We start from the raw sequence: 20,888 nt of genomic DNA on the forward strand, positions 1-20,888 counted from the left end.
GAATAAATACTTTGTGGTTTATTACTTTAAGTGCACTTTCCCCTGTAAATGAATGCTTTATGAGGTTTAACAAGATCCACACAGAACTTTGCTCACTTTCGTGTCCAGGTTGGTTTTAATTTGGTGTTCTTGAGCCCCTTACAATGACCAGCCTTCTTCCCTTCTCTCTCATATTGGGACCAGTATTCCATCTGGCTAGCGTTGCACCTATATGAGTAATCCATTTCTCAAAGATGCAGTCATACAAAATGTAGAAAAACACACAGAACGCAGGACTATGCAGGGAAAACCTGATGTCACCTTGATGACTATCAAGTCTGAAATGCTTTTAAAAGCTGTCCTTCACAACATGCTAATATTTGCCTGGTTCCCAATCCCTACAGCAAATGGAAATCAGTTAAGATGGTTATAGTAATCAGCATTTTAAACTATATGGTACAACTGGTCTTTTATTAAATATAAAAACAACCGTGGTCTGTTTCAAGAAGCTGGAGGACCCCCTAACTGTTCTATTCTTAAGGCAAAATTCCCATGGAACATTCCCCGCGAAGTTATGATTAACTTAAGGTCTTTGGATGACAGGCAGGATCTAAATAAAAACTGACTAGCTCCGATTTTAATAAGGCCTCCATATTCAGAAGCTCTTATCTGTTTTAGATCCCATGGACAAACAACAGGAAGCATTCCTGAAGACACAGGTTGGGTTAGAGAAATAGGAAGCTAGCTTTTAGGCTACCAATCCTTCTGGCTCAGAACTGTCTACACAGTGTATGTGACTGCAAGGGGCTCCTTAGGATTTCAGAATGGGAGCATTCCTAGCTCTACCTGGAGATGATGGGGAATGAACCTGGGATCTTCTGTATGCACAGCAGATGCTCTACAACAGAGCCACAGTTCTTTTCCAGCCTCCATATTCAGCACAAATTTGGTTGAGTTGCCAACTTTTTCACTGTCTCTGCTCTTCCTTAAAAACACATGCACACACACACACACACACACAAACATCTGGCATGCCTAAATTAAAGAGGTGACACTTTTCCAGTGACAGATACAGAACTGTCTGGAAAGCTTCCCTCACTAAATTTCTGTGTTAGTAAAGGCACAGGGACAGAGAGAAAAAGCTGGCAAGCCTATGAGGATTGCCCTTAACGCTTTCCAGCCGCCCTGCGCTACTGAGATACTGACAGGTTAAAAAAGAAAGAAAGAAAGAAAGGGGGTTTCTCCTATTAAGTGGTGTACAAGTGTTTCCATCTTTTGATATGGTATAAAACTGGGTTGCATTTGCTACAGGTAGGATGCTTCCAAGCCCAAAATTAGAACAATATTATGTAAACGGCATTTTGTTGAAATCCATGTTAGGCCAAACATTTTGTGTTGAGAATTTTGAAGCATTTGGAGTGTGTGAAGAGGCAGGGAAAGTTAGTACTTTTGCAATACATAAATACTTGAGAAACAGTCTCTTGGCTCCCATGCCATCTCTTCCTGCCCCTTTACATCTGCCCATAAAAAGGTAAAGGACCCGGCAGTTAAGTCCAGTCGCGAATGACTCTGGGGTTGCAGCGCTCATCTCGCTATGCTGGCCAAGGGAGCCGACGTTTGTCCACAGTTTTTCTGGGTCATGTGGCCAGCATGATTAAGCCGCTTCTGGCAAAACCAGAGCAGCGCACGGAAACACCGTTTACCTTCCCACCGGAGCCGTACCTATTTATCTACTTGTACTTTTGACGTGCTTTCGAACTGCTAAGTTGGCAGGAGCTGGGACCGAACGACGGTCTCGGGGATTCAAATCGCCGACCTTCCGATAGGCAAGCCCTAGGCTCAGTGGTTTAGACCACAGCGCCAACCGCGTCACACATCTGCCCATAGCCAGTACCAATTAACTGATCTCTTGGCAAGCTAACCTTGGCTACATCAAGGACATCCAGTTCACCCAGGGAGGTCTGGAATAATTAAGCAAACCAAACCAAACTAAAAATCCAGCAGATATTATATAATAGCTATTCAGAGCCATGAATACCAGTTGCTGGGGATCACTGTCACACTCTGGTCCTGCTTGTTTTTGGCCAATGTGAGAACAGGTTGCTAGACTAGATGGACCCTTGGCCCAATCCAGCAGGGCTCCTCTTATGTTCTCATGCTAAGACAGACCATCGGATCGGTTCTTCTAGTTTAGGATTGCCTCTGAAGACCAGTTGTAAAGAATCACAAGTGGGGAGCGCTGCTCTTGCAGTCAGGTCCCCCCTGCTTGCCTTCAAGTTTCCTCCACCCACCCCCCCAATTATATACCGCTTGCGTTGCAAAAGAAAAACTTCCAAGCAGTTATAAATGACTGGAAAGCACGCCCCGCCGAAGCCCTGTTGGCATTTCACTTCTGAGCAAGACCATGTGTAGGATCACATCTGCGCGCGCCTTGCCACCTGAACCACGCTCCCTGCGCAGTCAAAGCAGTTCCGTTGCAAACCTTTTGCGTTGCATTTATAAAGGCTTACTTCCGACTCGAGAGGAGCAGGCACGCTTTTTGAGAGAAGCGTGTGAGTGCGCTTCAATGCAACTGCGGCTAGGAGCGCCTGCGCGCAGCTTCTTCTGGGCGGGTTTATTAACCGTGCTTCTCCCCCCCCCCCGTCTCTCTCCCTTTCCCCTTCTCGCTTTTTGCCATTAGCTTTGCCTTCCGGCTTGCCTCGTTGCAAGGAGCTGCAGCCGCCGCCGCCGCATTTGACCACCACCAGCGCGCGCTCCTTCTCCCTACGCCGCCAAACGCGGCTCCGTTCCTGGATTCGAGCGGCTCCTGCTTTTACCACGCGCCTGCCCGGGCCTTGCGGACGCGCTGGTTGCTTTTGCAAATTGCTGTTGCGCGCGCGCGCCGCTTGGGCCTCTTTCCCCTCCCTCTCCTTTTCCCCCTCGGGTGTGTGTGTGTTGCGGGGGGGGGGGGGTTGTTGTTGTTGTTGCCGCTGTTGTGGTAGCGCAGTCTGCCTCCACCTCCTCCGTTGCTTTGACCCCTAGGGCGCCTCTACGATCTTCCCTCCCTCTCTCTGGGCTGTGTGCACGCTCCCGCGTGCGCGAGCAGATTTCCCTAGCTATGGTCCCTGTGCCATAATAACCGAGCAAAAAAAAAACAACAAAAAAACAACAACAACCCGCACAGCAACCGGGATCCTGCTTGAGAGCCGGCTGCATCGTTTTGCAGCCTCGCACGGCCCCTTCTTTGAGGAGGGTGTGTTTTTGCGCAAAGCCAACAAGACCCTTCAATCAAAAAATAAAAAAAAAATATCCATGTGAATCCAGCGGCTGAAGAAGCAAAGCAAGGGAAGACCCATCTGGCGCTCCTCCTTTTTTCGCTCCGCAGCGGCGGCGGCGGCGGCGGCAGCAGCAGCAGCAGCAGCGGGAGGAGACGCTGTGCAAAGGCCAACCTCTGCAACGGGGAGGCGGATTCCTGCGGAGAAAGCGAGCGCAGGGCTGGACAACACGCTCGCCCACCGCCCCCTCCTTCCTCTGCCAAGCCCAGGAAAAGGAGCTCCAGGAGAGGAGAGCGAGAGTCGGGTGGTTTTCTCGTTTTGTTTTGTTTGCTTGCTTTGCTGCAAAGCTTTGACCTTCAGCGACTGGATCCTTCTCCCTCCGCCTTCTCTTCAGCCCCAACGGATCCCCAGCAAGACAGCATCCAAACCATCGCCTGACGTTTTTTTTTACAACTCCCTCCTTTTTGCAAATTGCAGCTTTTGGTTTGGGTCGACTGGCGAGGAAGAGATTGGGAATGGAATGAAATAATACATATATATATTTCCAAAGGCGACCAGAAGGCTTTTTGTGTTCTGTCCCCCCCCCCAAAAAAAACCACAGAAAAAAAGAAAAGGCCGCTTGGATTTTGTTTGTTTGTTTTGCTTGGATTTCCTTTTCCTCCCTCATTGCAATGGTCAAACAGCAGCTCCTGGGGATGGAGTGCTGAGGAAGAAACTACCTCGGCCGCCTTTCGCTGCCTGCATTTTCTGCCTGCTGGGACTTCTGTGTATTCTTTCCCCCGTTTTTGGGGAAGGCGCCTGGAGGGGTGGGGGGAGGGAGGGAGAGGTGGAGTGGGGGAAGCCACTCTGCCTCCTTCCATTCATTTTGATTCCGCATTTTGTCTCTCTCCAAGTCAAAAGCTATAAAAAATAGAAAAAGGGTGGTGGTGGTGATTTTGGGAGATCCCTTTAAGGGAGCCTCAGATTTCTTGCAAAAGGGGAAGGGGGAAAAAGGATGTTTGTTTGGGAAGCTTGATTTCCGCTCTCTTAAATTCGGGGTTTTTTTTTTTAAAAAGGAAAAAAATTGTGCGTGGGGAGGGGGACGCTGGAAATATTTTCTCCCCTCGTTTCTCTCCTTCGATCTGCGGATCTCTCCATTTGTTTATCGGAAAGCCCAGGCACGCACGCAGCTCCCAGCCTCTTCGGTGTTTTTATTTAGAGAAAGGGAGGGAGGGAGAGAGAGGGAGAGAGAAGGGGAGCAAAAGAAAAGATGGAGGTCGAAGATGCGGACTGTTTGCTCCAAAGTGGTATATGTTTGCTACTTCTGGGTGACTGCAGGCAACGCTGAGCGCCGCGACCTTTCTCCAGCCTCTCGGAGTACTTTGGAGGAGGAAGAAGTAGTCTCAGGAGGGGGGAAAAGCGGGGGAAGTCTGTTACCTTATTTTGCAGGCACCAAAACAGGCTTTTTCCCCCTGCCTCCCCTTCCCCCGTCTTGGTTTCTCATTCAGAGGGGGACAGAACAATTTCCTTCCTAAGGAGTGGGGAGAAGAGATAAAAAACAACACCCCTTTGCTCCAAAACATCTCTTATTTTTTCACCTTTCCAATTTCTTATTTTCCCCTCCTCCCCTGAGTTTTTGAAGGAAGGGGAGGCTTAGATTCCCCCTCCCCATTATTATTTTTCTTGGGGAGGGGAGGAGAACTGAGGACTTAAAACTATTGGGGTTTTGCGTGTGTATATATATCTATCTATCAAGAAAAGGCCGTTTTGCTCCAAAATAATAATAACAAAAAAGAGGAATGAAGTCAGGCGCCGGAGGAGGGTCTCTGACCTTATTTGGGGGACTTCTGATTATCTTGACTGCATTTTGCCTGTGGCCAGCAAATGGAAAAAGTGAGTATTGTTATTTTGGGGAGCGTGGGGGATTCCCTTCAATTTAATGGGTGTTGTTGGGGGTTTAATTAGGGTGGGTGTAGACCTGTGCCTCGCATTGCGGTGGCAACGAGAGAGAAAGTGGGTGATTTAAAATGCTCGGGTGTGTTGTTGAAATTGGCCCTGAAAGCGGCTGTTTAAAACAACAACAACCCCTCCTCTTCCCTCCATTTGTTAGTGTGATTTCTAGTTTATTAAATGCAGAATGGATATTCTTCCCATTTTTAGAAAAAAAGCAAGCATTTCCCTCCTTTTGTTTGGATGTATTTTCCAAGACTATATAACCTTCCAGATATACATAGTGTGTGCTTATGTGAATGTGTGTATACATACACACGTGTGTATATCTGCTGCGCATCAAAGCAAACATTTTAAAATCTCAGAAGAGAGACTGGTGATGTCCTCTTAATACGCTTCCAGCGCTAACCATTTTAGGCTGAGAATAATGCGTTCGAAATAATGCACTCACCATTCGAATAATATTGGTGGGAAAAATAAATCTCATTTCGATTGATGTTGTATTCCTAGTGAGTGATGCTTTGAGTCTCCGGCCCCCCGACCAAAAAAGGGGGAAAGATGAATGGTTGCAAGAGCAGTGCTGCGTAAAAAAAACAACGCAGTTGTAAAGATGCTTTTCTCTCTCGACCCGGGGGCGAAGGGATTGGTGTGGGGAATGCTGTGGGTCCGGCAGCAGTCTGAGCAATCGAGAAGATCGGGAGAGCAGAGAGAGAAAGAGAGATGCTGGCGGTGTTTTCCTCTCCCCGTTCCCCGCCTGCTTCTTGTTTTCTTTTGTGTCTAAACGTGCCCCAAGTTCCTGCGTTGCGAAAACGTGGTTCCTTGTGCGCGCGCCTTTCTGCTGGTGCGCATCGCTCTGCAAATGGTTAAAGTCTCCAGCGTGTGGACAAAGATGTCTGGATTGTGTGCGTGCGTGTTTCTCGCCCGCCAGCCCCCCCCCCCCCATTCCGCATCTTTTCGAGATCAGCGTCTGTCTTGCTTGGGAGAATTTTTTTTTAAAGTCCCGATTAAGGCTTAATTTCGGGTCCCCCCCCCCAACTTTCTGCCTGCCCGCCCGCTTGGGTTCTAAGAGGAATTGGGAGTGGGGTGGGGGGAGAGAGTTGGGTTGTAAATATGCATATAAGTCCAACTTGCAATTAATTATAACTCTGGAACTATCATGGATAATGGTCTGTTTGAATAGCTAAGGGGCGGAGATGCTTCTTTTCCTTCTTTACTCCCCCCCCCCCATGTGGTTTATTCAGTTTGCTCCTTTCAGGGGAGCGAGACTGTGTATGTGTGGATTTTGGGGGGGTGACTATTCCTTCAATGCAACCATTTTAACTCTGCATCCCTCTGTCTCCTACTGCCTGGGTACAGAGAAATGCGTTGTTTGAGAGTGGGGAAAGATGCATTTCATGCCACTACAATGTGTGGATCTGTAAAATCAAACGAGGAAAAAATGTGCTCCCAAATCAAAGCTGGCGGCTGGATTTGTTGTTTACCCTGCAGTTATTTTGGTGATAAAACGTTCTTGAATAAAAGGAATGCACCTTCTTTGTCTTAAGAGTGATCCATTATTAATACACTTCTTTAAAAAGTGTTGAAAGGGTGCTGGTTGGACATAAAAGAGCTTCGGACCTGCTGTGGTAAGGTTACCAGATACAGAGGTCATATTGCTCTTTGTTTTGTTTTGTTTTGTTTCTTTCCTACGTGGTGAAAATTCGGGGTATAAATTGATTTTTGCAATTGTTGCTTGACCTTTCCCGCCACACGCACAAAAGGAGCAGAAGGGAACCCCAGAGAGCCTTGTTTTTTTCCTGAATTTAAACATTGGCCACAAATTTGCTTTGGGGATAGAATGGGGGAAGAGCAATTATCAAATTTTAAATGGCTGCGTAGGTTTGTGCATGCATGTTTGGCAATAGACAGTTGAAGTAGACAGTTGAACAAGTGCAGTTTCATGGCAGGCGTAATTTTTAATATGTTGGTGTAAAAGTTTTGTTTTACACTTTACCTGTCATCCTTAAGGAAACATCTGAACAGCATTCTTAGCAGCCAGCATAAATAAGATTGCACATTCTTTTTAGATTAATGGGGATTCCTTCTAAAATGGTTTCTTTTGAGCTGTTGGACTAAATGCTCTTTTTTTCAGGGTGTGCGTTCCAGATAGTAAACATAACATAGCTGCTTCTGTCTGGGGGGAATTCATCTTCTTGGTTCAGTTAAAAGCACCCTCATTGTGTGGTGTTTTTTTTCTATTTTTTAAATGCTCATGTTAAGAGAAATGGTCCAGAGCAGATAATTTCATGATGCAGCCCCTCCTCATTGTAGAGGAAGGAACATTTTGTCTTAATTTTTATGTGATTTTTTTTATTAAAAAAATACAATGTGTCATAGTCCTACAAGCTCTTCCATTTTCGGTCATAAGAGGCCATGCATTCCTAAATAGGAATACACAAGCGTTGAGACCAAGATTGGGGGTGGGGAAGGCAGGGTGTGTGCATGTGGAAGCTTCAATTAATTCACTTAATTTCAAAGTTGCTAAAATGTGATTGGTGAAGAAAATAGTAAACACACAGTCGATTAAGAAAGCAAGGGATCTGTTGTTGACGCTTATGGTTCTTCTTGCTGAGATGTCTTTGTACAGCACTGAAATGTTTTGCATGCAGGGGTGTGTGTGTGTGTGTGTGTGTGTTGGTACAAATTGCATGTTCAGCTTTTCCAAGCAGGTGGGCAGCCCCTTATGCACGAGGCAGGTTTTGCATGGACCCGTAACTTGAATACTTACCTGGCCTTTAGGTTGTTTCCAGAGGTAGAGAGTGTGCATTGAGCTTCCTCAATTCAGTCCTTAAGGCGTTGACAAAAATAGGCTGTTTTGACATCAAAACAACCTCCTCTGTACCTTATTGATTTGTGTGGCGGGGTGGGGAAACCACCCCAGTGCTGGTCCCCATTTGCTGCACTAAAACGGTGTTCTTTAATAGAGCACATTTCAGCTCTGTTCACTTAGATCTCTATCTCCGAATAGGTAGCAAAACCCCCTCATAGCTGTAATTACTCGTGTGAGTGTGTGTATAGTATCAACATCAATATCTCTTAATGTGCTTGCTGATAAAGCGAATATAGTTAGCTTGAGAGAGCGTAAAAGGTAATTCCCAGTGTAATTTAGATACTTGAGTGCAAAATGGCCTCGCCACTAAGGGGATTGGTGTACTGACTAAGAACCTAGGTGGCGGAGGGACTGGATATTTCATTGCAAACCACCAGTGAGAGGTTATATGTCAAGGGTCCATGGCGACGAGTGCGTTCCTAAATACTGAGTATTGGTCGTGCCTCCTTCGATTCTTACAGCTTGCTTGCTTGCCAGCTCTGTTAAGCCAGTATGCTTTTTAGCTAACTGAATTGTGGATGCTGCAAACTGTTTTGGTACCTGAGCAAAGGATTGCATAATTGGATGCGGTTATGACTCTTGACAGGTGGTGTGTTTGGGGGTATTCACAGTGGAATAGGGGTTGAAGGTGAGTAGTTTTTTGATAGCAGGTGCAAATGATGTCAGAAGGAAATGAATGCAGTTGAAGCCTTGGCCCTGTGCGCAACAAAAATAAGGATAAAAATTCGGCTCTGGAGGTTATACCACTGAAATCAAACACTTAATGTGGGTTAATAAATGAGAAGATACAATATTAGTATATGACCTGGTATCAGCTTTAGATGACCTTGGGCCTAAGCAGATAAACTCAAAATTTTCAAATTGTCGAAGATTTATAGGAAAAACTCATTATTGACGCAAATATTGTTTTAAGTGCTTGTTGCTGCATGAGTCCACTTCCGTTTTCCATATCCCAGTTGTGCTAAAGGGGAAAATAAACGTAAATATGCTTATTGTGGTCACTTGAAGGCAATTTTTAATTGGTACAGGTGGTTATTTCTCCTCTTCCTTATTGTATATGTAGGCTTAAGTCTTAGCTCTTTCACTTACCTGTGTTGTGGCTCAGGCATCTTAAAACAAACTGGCATACTAAATTTGGCAGACAGTTCAGCTTTCTGTACTGTACCCACCCACCCACCCACCCCCATTTTGTGAACTAGCTTTAAAATTGATTTTAAATGGCTAACTTGAATGAAGCCATAATTATCCTCTGTTCAGAATAAGTCCTTCTGTTCCGGCAACTTTGCCATATTTAGATTTTGTGATCAAGACACTGTGTTCTGGTTATAATGTTTTGAACAGAGACTTTTCTTTCCTTGTAAACCAGTACTCCATTAAAGCCAAGCTCCTTTGCTCAGGATGTACACAATGGATCCTAGGTTTTGTTGATGGTGATTTACAGTACAGTCCTAACTGTGCCTACTAGGTCCCTTTGAATTAAATGGAGCTGACTTTCCAGTAAATGGGATTAGGATTGTAACTTTGGTTATTTGGAGTATTGGACAATCTGCTTCTAACCACATGGAGGTGTATCCTCTTGAAATTTGGTTGATTTTTAAGTATGTGAGAAGCCTCTTAAAAAAAATTCCTTTGCTATTAAAGGTAAAGGGACCCCTGACCGTTAGGTCCAGTCGCGGACGACTCTGGGGTTGCGCTGCTCATCTCGCTTTACTGGATGAGGGAGCTGGCGTACAGAATCCGGGTCATGTGGCCATCATGATTAAGCTGCTCTTACCTTCCCGCTGGAGCGGTACCTATTTATCTACTTGCACTTTGATGTGCTTTCGAACTGCTAGGTTGGCAGGAGCAGGGACTGGGCAACGGGAGCTCACCTGACCTTCCGATCGGCAATCCCTAGGCTCTGTGGTTTAACCCACAGCGCCACCCGCATCCCCCTCCTTTGCTATTACTAGGATATAATTTTAAGTATTTAAATATGCTTTGATGATGTTAATAGTTAGAAAAATGATGATGGGTGTTCTGTTACTCTGAAACTTGGAACCGTGCAAATCTAGAAATAACCTATTTTGCTTAAGTCATGATTCTTGGGTTGGGGGTGAGAATTTTTCTCTACCTGCTTAGTTAATCCTGCATGTGTATTGATGGGTCCTAAGAGAAGCTAAGCAAAATTACTGTAAAATTCACACATTGCCAAAGCCCTTGTAGTAGATCTGGTAAGCAGGGAACGGAAAATATTAGTTTGCTTTCGCTTCCTCCCATCTGTTCCTTCTAAAGAATGGATTTCATCATCAAGATATTAGATACTCCAAGCTTGAAAGCCCATCCCTATTTCACCATATTAAGACACTTCCTTAAAAGAACTGTAGTATTGCAGCCTTTTCAAAACATTCTTGTGGTTATGGTTTTTGAGGTATTCTTTCTTAGAAAAAAAGATCTCTACTTAAACTTAACTGGGAAGTGCTTTGTCGACTTAGCTTGCAACAGCATTGTAAGCAGAGAGGAAATCTATCTCTCCTGAGTGGGTTTTCCAGACAGAGTCTATAGGTGCCATTTAAAAAGCTTTAAAATTCTCTCCTGATTTTTGGCTCACTCCCTTAGAAAATGTGTTTTGTATTGAACCCCAAATAGTGTCTTTAATTAAAAAAGGGGGGGGGGGAACTTTCACAAACCTTGATTGACATAGAATACACTCTGAATCTGCAGTGTGTATGGAACTCAAACTTGGCAAGTGCTTTAAATACAGTACTGTACTTGGAAGTTGCCTTGCTTCAAAAGCTTCTGAACACCTTCACACCCTGTAAAATCATTAAGCTCCCTAACATGTTGGGAGATGCTGTGGTTTTCTTATGGCTGAGTAATAAGGGAACTTTCCTAACAGTTAGCCTGTCCCTGTTGCTCTTAGAAATTAATTATAAAAGGCAGATTGCAGCAAACTTGTTATCTCGGCTCTTGTTAGGCTTCCTTCCATTCGTGGAGTGTGTGTTGAATTTTTGGCTGTGCATGTGCTGTTTTGAGCCTGTGTGTGTGTGTTCTGCTGAGACGAAAAAGGCTGGTGAGAGGCTCTTTCCCGCAAGTTATGCATAGCATCTAGCCTGCCATCCTGTGTACACTTAGCTGGGAGTAAGTTCCCTTGGACTCAGTGGGGCTTAACTGCTGAGCAATGTTCATAGGATTGCACTGTCAACATCATAAGACTACAGCAAGTTTAGCATGCTTTGTGAGTTTTTGTACAGGAAGGTGCTGCTTTCCTACTTTACAAAAGGAACTTTCACAGATCTTATCGGAAATCTTAAACTGAATCCATTTTCCGTACGATGGACACAGATAAAGATAACACTTCTCTGTTTACAAAATCTAGGGAGAGCTGCTTTGCTAGTATGAATGGTGTATGCTAAACATGGAGGATAACTTGAAAAGAAATGCTAAAACCCATTAAAGCTCTTTAGAAAAGGTATACTGTTTTCCTCCACAGCTCTTCCATAGTGCATTTGCACATATAATTTTGATGAGCACCCCTGTAAGGTAGGCTTGCATTTACTGTATTGCATACTGTATTGCAAAGGGAGCTTAAACTGAGAGATGATGAATTGCCTAAGGCCATATTGGTTGAGGTAAGGTTTCAACCCAGTTTCCAGGTGATGTCACAGTTAACTCACTAGAATGAAAGTTTGTTTGAAGTGGATGGGTTGACTATCTTGGTTGGAAAACACGACACTTTCTTGTGGTTTCCCAGGATTCAATCAGCACACAAAATGCATGTTGGATCAGCTGATAATGTGTAAAAATACGTTTGGTTCCTTTTAAAAAAAGGAAATGAAGTGGTGTTTTACGTTTTCTAACAGGTGTAGACCAAAGTATTGCACCTCGTCGCAAATTCAGCTCAAGATGCTAAATCCAGTGTTGGGAAACTATCCCAGCTTTAGGGCCTCATTCCATTCTAGGCAACCTTTCGGGGGTCACTTGACAGTAGTCCGCAGGGTCAGAAGCAAAAATGGCCAGAGCAACAAATGCTAATTCTTGCATTGCAGGGGGTTGGACTCTACAATCCTATGATTTTATGACTTCCCTTTCTGTGCAACTATCAAGTCAGGCACGAAGCATTATCAGAGTTGAAAGACACATTATAGGCAGGCAAAAACATTCAAGAAGTTTGTAAAGCAGGGCTGGTGAGGGGTGTGACTGAGGGGTAAGGGGTGTGGCTGAGGAGAGGGTGTGGCCTCGGGAGAGTCCCCACAGCCAGAAATAGAGTGCTGGAGGCTGCTGGGAATGAAGTTTCTCAGCCCTGTATTAAATGGTGCATTTTCCCAAGCTGATATAATAACCAAAAGACATTCTATAGTCACTGTTTTAAATTCAGAAGGGCAGGCATCTCTTCATGATAGTCACAACTTTCTAAGATTATGCAGCCTTCTCAGATTATAGAATAATATTATAATTATGGAACAGTAATAATTAGGAATGCATTGCAATGATCAATGCAGATCTTCATGTGTTGCCTTTCAGCTTGATCTACTGTTTTCTGTGAGCTTAACACGGGGAAATGGATTTGGAGTGTTCCAGTAACCTATTTTGAAGCTACCTAAGTTGTTTTCCGTGAAGTTGCATTGTACGTAAGAGAACTTGCACGCCATTCTCTTGAAACTGAAGTGCCGTATGTTTGAAGTGTTCCTAAACACTTTGGAGCTTTTGGAGCATACAGCAGCTAAAAAGCTCCGCTTCCATGCTAGATGGCTGGCTCTGGAACTTTGCATACGAGGGACTCCGCTGCAGAAAGTTACATGACCGTAGACAGCTACACCACTGTATACAATAGTTCAGATTCAGTGTTGGAAATTAGCCAGGCACGTTTTGCGACTGACGTGTGTCTTATTGCGACCATGGGATGCCAGGTTGGTGCAGAAAGCAAAATGTCACTTAGATCTGAAATATTTTCTTTGAAGCTTGAATTTGTTTTATTCTGGATTGTTTTATTTGATGTTTTAATGTGTTGTAAACCACTTTGGGATTTGTTCTTTAAAATATAAAGTGGTATAGAAATGAACTCATCAACAACAATATTCATTTAAAAATGGAGCCTGGACATTCCATTGTGATGACCTTAACCTAGGTTTAAGGTGTCATTTCACGGTTCGATTATATATCGTGAGTTTCTAACACTGTTTAGATTTATCCTTTTATTTTATTTTTAATAACCTGGAGCACTGGGTTACTGCAGACCTGTGCAACTTATGTTTGACCAGCCATTTACAATGTTCCATTGGGCTGCAGTAAGCCTTCTTTTTTTGACGACTAGCCACTTTCAGGTCACGTAATGGATGGGTTGCAGTTGGCTCGCAAGTTGTGCAGGCATGGAGTACAGTACCTCAGGCTTTCAGGCAAGAACCTGCCTGAAAGAGTCAGGGCAATTGGCCCATATACCTCAGTGTTCTGTATAATGACTGGCAAATCTTATGCAGGTTTTGCAGCTAGCACCGTGGTTCCCCCCCCCCCATCTGCCGGTCCTACCTGGAAATGCTGGGGATTGAACCTGTGGCCCTTCTGCATACAAAGCAGATGCTCTGGCACTTGGGCATCTGCCACTGATTGCTATCCTGGCTTGTTCACAGCTCCTGCCACTCTGCCATCAGCTTAGGTTTGAAGATGTGGGGATACAATGACGTTCTAGGAGCCTGGCCAGCCAGATTGTTGCCTTTGAGCCCATTGTCCAGGAACCAATAGCAAAATAACACAATAGCTAACAGCTATGTGTGTGTTTTTCTACTAATAAAAGAAAACTTGCTCAGGACCTCGCTTTTCTTACAAGTACAAGCTAGCGCAGTGGTTTCCAGTTGGTGGTCCACAGACCCCAAGGGGTCCGTGCCACATAACCCTCAGCTGTCTGGTACAACATGTTTTGGGGGGCCATGCTCTCGTACAGGTTATGTAAGTCATGTGGGAGCGCAGCTGGAAAGACAAATGTCCCAGTTTGGCGCTGGGGCATTTTGGAGAGTATGTTGGCACCATTCACATAACAAAAACTACAGCGAAGATACCAGCAGTTTCAAAGGTTATGGCTTGGCGTCTGAAAAAACGGGGTCTTCATTACTTCGCTAATTGGGAACCACTGGTGTAGGGCAGGGGTGTCCCAACAGGTCAATTGTTTTCCTAGTGATCTTTTGGTGAGTGACTTTCCCCCTTTACTAAATTTTGACATTTTCCTCCCTAAAACCCGAACCCCCTAAAAACGGGATATTATTCTCTAAAAAAAAAAAAAGCTCAACAACTGTGACCTGAACCCCGCAAAAAGGGGCAGATCACTGCCATTTTTTTCTGCGAGTAGATCGTAGTCTCTTGGGAGTCGGACGCCCCTGGTCTAGGGCATTAAAAAATTTTTTAAGGTTTGTGGCAATGTTGACTACTTGCAATGGTCTTAATTGGTAGCTGGGTTGTTGTTTCGTTTTTTTATTTTAAAAAGCCCCTTTGCATTCACTTTCTGTGTAAGGCAATGTTCACTGGATGCTTTAACCTTTGCATACTTGGGAGAAAACTTCACCAATCTGGATGTGACTTCCAAGTGCACATCTTTTAAAGATTTAAGCAGGTGAGCATTTTCCTGGTGGGGCGAGAGTTAATGGTAGTAATAGTCCTTCTCAGCCACATGCCTCCCATTTCCGTGCGCAGATGAATGTAGCTGAACCTGGTGACTTCATCTCCTATGTGATGCCAGCAAATAGCATTAAACTGTGTGATGCCAACAAATAAGCATTGAAAAAAAATTGGAGGCGGGGAGTGGTGATGGTGGTGGAATGGGAAGCGGTCAGGGAGAATGTTTATCGTGTGTAAACCTATTGATGCTACAGCAGGCCGTAAGTGATAGCCCTGTTTACTTCGAAGTATGAACCAATATTGTGGTCCAGCTGGCTATGACTTTACATCTGCTGTGTTTTGAATTTTGCTCTTTTGTGTGTGGGGGGGGAAGGAACATTATTATTTTGGAAGGGGAATTGAGCGAAGCGCAACGCTTTGTAGTGGCAGGCAGCAAGGGTGGCTCAGAGCACGCAGCACATGGGTTCTGTTCTTCAGCAAACAAACCATTGACCTTCTTGGCTTCTTGCTATCAGCACAATCCTGCCGTTACTACAAAATTCAAAGGGGCTGCTATCTTGTTTTCTAAGTTTCCCAGATAATAAAGAAACTCCTTTGGGAGGAGGAAAACCCGTGGCCATTGATATTGCCCTGTGACCTTTGCTCCAGTTTGCTTGAGAAACCTGGAGAGCGGCCACTCTCACCTCAACTACCTAAGCTGCATGGGATGGGGAAACCATGGTCCCAGTACGCAGGAAGCTTCCCTGTTTGTCCATCTAGCTCAGTCTTGTCAACCCCTGACTGACAGCGCTTCTCCATGATTTTGGGCTAGGTTCTCTCAGCCCTACCTTGAGTTGCCAAGGATTGAACCTGGGCCCTCTTGTATGCAAAGCAGATGCTGAACCCCGTTGCCAACATGGGAATGGGACCTTTTCTACATTTAAAGTGATGTCTAGCACTGGGGCCTGACCCTGATTGTAGTTAGGACCCAACATTCATAGTGGGGTTCGATACTGCATGGAGATTTCTGGGCGCCACATTGGCGACTGACACCTTCATCAAGCCAGATGACTCGTGCGCAGCAAAAGATGCGCACCTTGGAACCATGGACCCCTTGCTGTGTATATCTTAGTCCTCCCATAATTACATCACAGAAAGTGAGCGCAGGGGCTGAGTACAGATATTTTTGTGCTGCAGCCTTTTCACCGGCCACCCAAAGGGAACTGAAAGACCACAGTTTAAAAACCTCTGCCTTAGTCCATAGACACATAGAATTGTAGAGTTGGGAGGGATCCCAAGGGTCATCTAGTCCCAACCCCCAGCTCTATTTAAGACCTTGCAAAATTTGACACAAATATATTGTGGCTGGGAGAACATTTTTGGAAGCCCAGAGTTGATTTGTGAGCGAATGAGCTTAACAAGAGTGACTTTTTTCTGTTCCCGTTTTTTAAGGAAGCTAAATTTTCATAAAGTCAGAAGGTGAACGGTAACCATTGGAGCGTAGCATGATATTGCAACTGGGGGCACACATTAAACTGGTACTCTCTTGGAGGGGAGAAAATAGCATGCTGGGAAATTGATTAACCGAGGAAATAAATTTATGCTACCTGGGTGGGTGGGGAGGGAAGAGGGGAATAAAATAGGCAGCAGTTGAATGAAAGGTAGCATGAGAAGCTTAGCCAGTGATCCTGCACAGGGCTGAATAAGACATCTGCTTTCACAGTATTTGTGGACGCCTCAGTAACGAAGCAAATGGGACTTCTGGGCTTGCTTAGAAAGAAACCGGAAGGTTAAAACTGGTCTTGCAAATAAAAGGTGCCACCATTGGTTGAATAGAAATGGGTTGGGAGGGTGAGGAAGAGGTGTGTCTCGCCTCTCCACTAGCAGAAGTGCTGTGTTTATGCATCTTCCTTCAGTAGAACTAACTTCCTCTTTTACAAGTGACACAAATAGTGCAGTGTAGTGGTTGGATCCCGGCCTTAGTACTGGGGAGACCAGGTGCAAATCTTCATAGCACCATCATGATGCTTACTGCACAGCTTTGGGCCTGTCACATGACCTCTGCCTCCCTGAGAGGGTTGTGAGGATAAAATGGATAGGAAGATAAGCCCACATAATGCCACTCTGGTCTCCTCCTTAGAGGAGAGGTGAGCTATCAGTGTATTAAATAAATACTCCTCGCTTTTATTTTTTAAAGTGTAAAATGGCTCCTAAGCTTAGAGAAGAGTCTCCCATAGTTGGAGATTTCATACTGGAGTAGCTGTATCTGAGTTGAGGGAAAGGTTTGGGCCTGTATATCCCACCTTTCTTCCATGGAGCTCAATAGGACTGGGCGATACCAGTTTTTCAGCATCATGTAAAACATTGTGATACGGGAATACATTGCGATATTGACTGGCGGAGGGAGGAACAAGCTGTATCGGTTGTGGTCCCATGAGGCGCCAGGGCAAAACTGCCTCAGCTGCCTCCAGTTCCTGCCACACAGAGGGTGAAACTGCCACCGCCAGTGCCTGGCTCAGGGAGGAAGGAGGCAGGCAGGGGAGAACGTAAGGCACAGGCAAGCCCCAGCCATGATATACGGTACTGCTGGGCAAAGGTGCATTCGCTCTCTGGCCCTCAAACCGGTCCAGGGCAATGTATCAATACATCGCCCAGGCCTAAAGCTTGAGGTGGGATTCATGGCTCTTCCTGTTGCCCTCACAATGGTCCTGCGAGGCAGGTTAGGTTGAGAGCCCAATGTCGCCAAGTGAGCCTCATGGTTGAGTGGGGATTTGAATTCTGGTCTCCCATATCTTAGTCTACCACTCCCATTCATTACACCACACAGGCTCTCGGGCTTTTAGAACAAAGCTTGTGTAGGTTGGCTCTGCATTTGTTTTTCGTACCTTTTCGTCATCCCTCTCCTGCTTCCACCGGGTACTTGTTCCCAGTTCTTTTGTTTTCTTTCAAATGCCCAGGGATGTGTAATGCTCCAGTCCTCCCAACCCTGCCAACTGTGCCATGAGTGTTGCAAGATTCAACAGGTGGGAGGAGAGTCTGGGATCGGCAAAGGCGGTGACATTCGCTCGGCTCAGTTATCACACAAGGGCCTCTACAGGGTGGTGTGGGGGAGGGAATATGTCAACATAGGAAGCTGCCTAGTCCGACCCTTGAGGTCAATCTAGTTCAGTATTGTCTACACTGACTGGCAGCAGCTCTCTGGAGGTTCAAGTAGGGTTCTCTCCCAGCCCTACCTGCAGGTGGTGGGGATTGAACCTGGGACCTTCTGCATGCAAAGGAACAAATCTTTTAATAAAGTGCCACATACTGCTGAGGTCTCTGTACCATGACCCCCCACCCTACCACTCCAGCAACAATGGAATAAGGAGTAGAATATTTTTTAACTTCGTATGCAACAGTGGAAAGTTGATCTAGTTGATTGGAAGTTCCTGCTTAGGAAACCCTTGTAACATACACAAATGGCTCCTTGAGGACAGATATGTGTGTGTGTGTGTGTGTGTGTGTGTCCCCTTTTACTATGTTTTTATATATGCTGGAAGCCACCCAGAGTTGCTGGGGCAACCCAATCAGATGGGTGGGGGTATAAATAAAATGTTGTTGTTGTTGTTGTTAGGCCATACAGATATTTTGCCTGAGAGAAATCCTCCTTGTGGTGTAAGGGTTAAGTTTGAGGCTCCACCCCACGGCTTGCTTAGGTTTGCAAGGGGGGAAATGCAACATGCTTTGAATTTTTTGAATTCCTAACCCTAATAGTTCACTGGATGAAGGAATTGTTTTTTCATAGGAGGTGGGCCCCCCCTCCCTCTTTGCATTCATCAGACCTCTCTCCACCCCCTTACTTCCTGATAATCTGCTCCCAAGATTTATTGGGGAGGGTCTAAGACTGATTGTTTGTTTCTCTCTTTCATATTGAAAGGCAGCCTTTGAAGCGGCAAAAGCTGTGCTTCCTGTTGCTGTGGCTTGAGGTTACAAAGGGAACAGATCATGGAAGTCTTAGTCACTTGCTTGGGCCTTTTTCAGAGGAGATTTTAAAGAGAATCCTTAAAACATTCACACACACAAACAAACAGGACTGCAGGAAACTTCCTTGCACCAAGGCCACATGCACACCATACATTTAAAGCACTATAATACCACATTAAACAGTCACAGTTTCTGCCAAAGAATCCTGAGAAGTATAGTATGTTAAGTTGCTGAGAGTTGTTTGGCGGCCCCCTGTTTCTCTTGCAGAGCTACAATTTCCAGAGTTCCCTGGGAAGAGGGATTAACACCCTGGGGAACTATAGCTTGTCCGTGCTCCTACCAACAGTGTGTATGTAGTTTAGGCTATCAGTGGCTACTAGTAATGTTTCTGAATGCCGGTTGCTGGAAACCCTAGGAGGAGAGAGTGTTCTTGTGATCCGAGTCTGCTTGCAAGCTTCCCACAGCTGCCTAGTTTGCAGCTGTGAGAACAGGATACTGGACTGAGTGGGTTATTGGCCTGATCCAGCAGGGCTCTTCTTAGCATTCTTGCTGGCCTACAGAATGCTCAGTTTCAGGGGAGAAAAGGCTGGTTAAGAGATACCAGTTTGGTCGCTCTTTTTCCCCACTCTGCCGCAGTCTTTCCCTAGATGTTGTTGGTCTACAGTTCCCATAATCCATAGCCAGGAGTGCCAGTGGGAATGTGTTCATTTGCTGGGCTCCAGTGGGAGTCTGCGGGGTGGGGTGGGGGAGATGATTAAATACGGAGAAACTTCACAGGGACATGTTTGAATTGGGAACATAGGTACTTGTATTAATGGGGAAGTTTTGAGTGTACTTGCAAGGTCATGATAAGGCATAGCAGAGACACCTGTTGCAGAGTGTTTGCCATCATATTTATGCTTGAAAGTTTAAGCTATTGGTTATGGAGGTTGAACTGCCCTTGGATTTGCCCCCCACATATTCAGGATAACTGTACCCTCGTGCAACCTCTTTGTCAGAACCTTGACATGTTTAATAGCCCTTTTTGGACATCTGCTGAGTCGATCTGGGCAAGGAGAATGTGTTGATCAGAGCTAAAAAAAAAGAGAGAGAGAAAGAGAAAAGAAAGTTTTCTTTGAGAGCTAAAGTAACTCGTTATCTTTTCCGGGTGGCGTAGCATCCATCTGCTGATATAAAAATGAGTATGAAGTAAAGCTTGTGTTCCTTTAGAGGTTAAGCATAGTTATATAAATTCTCTGGATTGCGTACTAGTTAAAAGGAAGTGGCAGAGTGTTTGCTAAAAATGGTGAATGAAGAACATTGTAGTCCTCAGTTTTGTCCTTTGGAAGATGCACCACGGTAAGCGCGAGCACACACACACACACACACACACACCCTCTGTGTGTAAAATGTGGTCCAAAGAAAACAGAACGCAGCCAAAAAGAAACTGTAGTCCTCTTTGAACTGGGACCAGGTTTGTCTTTCTAATAGATTAATTTCAGGGCGAGATGAACAAAAATAAGAAATAACGTGTTGTGCAGTTGTTAGTTGAATCTTCTAAAAGGAAGGCAAGATGGGACGAAAGGGCAAAGGCAGGTGTAGAAAAGCAAAGCAAAAATGTTAGATACTGCTTCTTGAAAAAAATTCAAATCTTATTAAATCATGTGAATTTCGTCTCGAAACGTCAAAACTCTGGATGCATTGTAAACTTAAGTGGTCCTTCAGGGGAATGAATAGCGAAGTCTTATTAAGTGGCTATTAAAAAAAGGTGCCCTAGGTATATTCTCACTTTGTCTGCCAGTGCTGTCACTATTGTCTTCAGACAAAAAAACAGACCCCAAGGGGAACTTTGGATGTAGGGAGTGGCTTGGGTTGTCTGTGGCCTCCCTGATACAACACCAAACCACAGTTTTTAGCATTTTGTGCTCAAACCTTAGGTGTCTCTGCTTCCCCCTCTTTCTTCCTCCTGTTTTCAGCCAACTGCAGTCGCTTGCTCCAAACTTGAACAAGGTGAACCATGGTTTAACTATGATTTAGGGAAGCAAACCAACTTCAAGCTGTGGCTTTTATGGTCCTGCCTCATTTTCCTAACCAACAAATACAATCAACCGTGTATTTAAGTGCTTGCTTGGGACCCGTCCTTCCACCAACCTGCTTGCTCACCTGCATGGGATCAGTCTAGCAGGTTGTGCCTGGCATAGAAACCAAATGGCTTGCTGCTTCTGTGCCCAGAAATGGAGCTGTGTGCTGCAAGAGGGATAGATCTCTCATTCCTTCTCTCCCAAGCCCTCAGCAGGATAGTACAAAGGACAAAGCTCTGGTCCCTCTCCCCCACCCCCAATAAAAATGTT

General features: G+C 45.1%; 1 protein-coding gene across 1 annotated transcript in view; it reads left to right on the forward strand.

Annotated features, from left to right (window-relative positions):
- Window positions 1–4,068: 4,068 nt before the first annotated feature.
- The window catches only part of IGF1R (insulin like growth factor 1 receptor), a 180,091-nt gene continuing 163,271 nt past the window's right edge, over window positions 4,069–20,888 (forward strand). The window contains exon 1 of the mRNA XM_033166448.1: window positions 4,069–5,105. Within this exon, the coding sequence (XP_033022339.1) occupies window positions 5,012–5,105 (94 nt within the window). The 5' untranslated portion in view covers window positions 4,069–5,011. The remainder of the gene's footprint in view (window positions 5,106–20,888) is intronic.

This window comes from Lacerta agilis, chromosome 13, assembly GCF_009819535.1.
Source record: "Lacerta agilis isolate rLacAgi1 chromosome 13, rLacAgi1.pri, whole genome shotgun sequence".
Lineage (NCBI taxonomy): Eukaryota > Metazoa > Chordata > Lepidosauria > Squamata > Lacertidae > Lacerta > Lacerta agilis.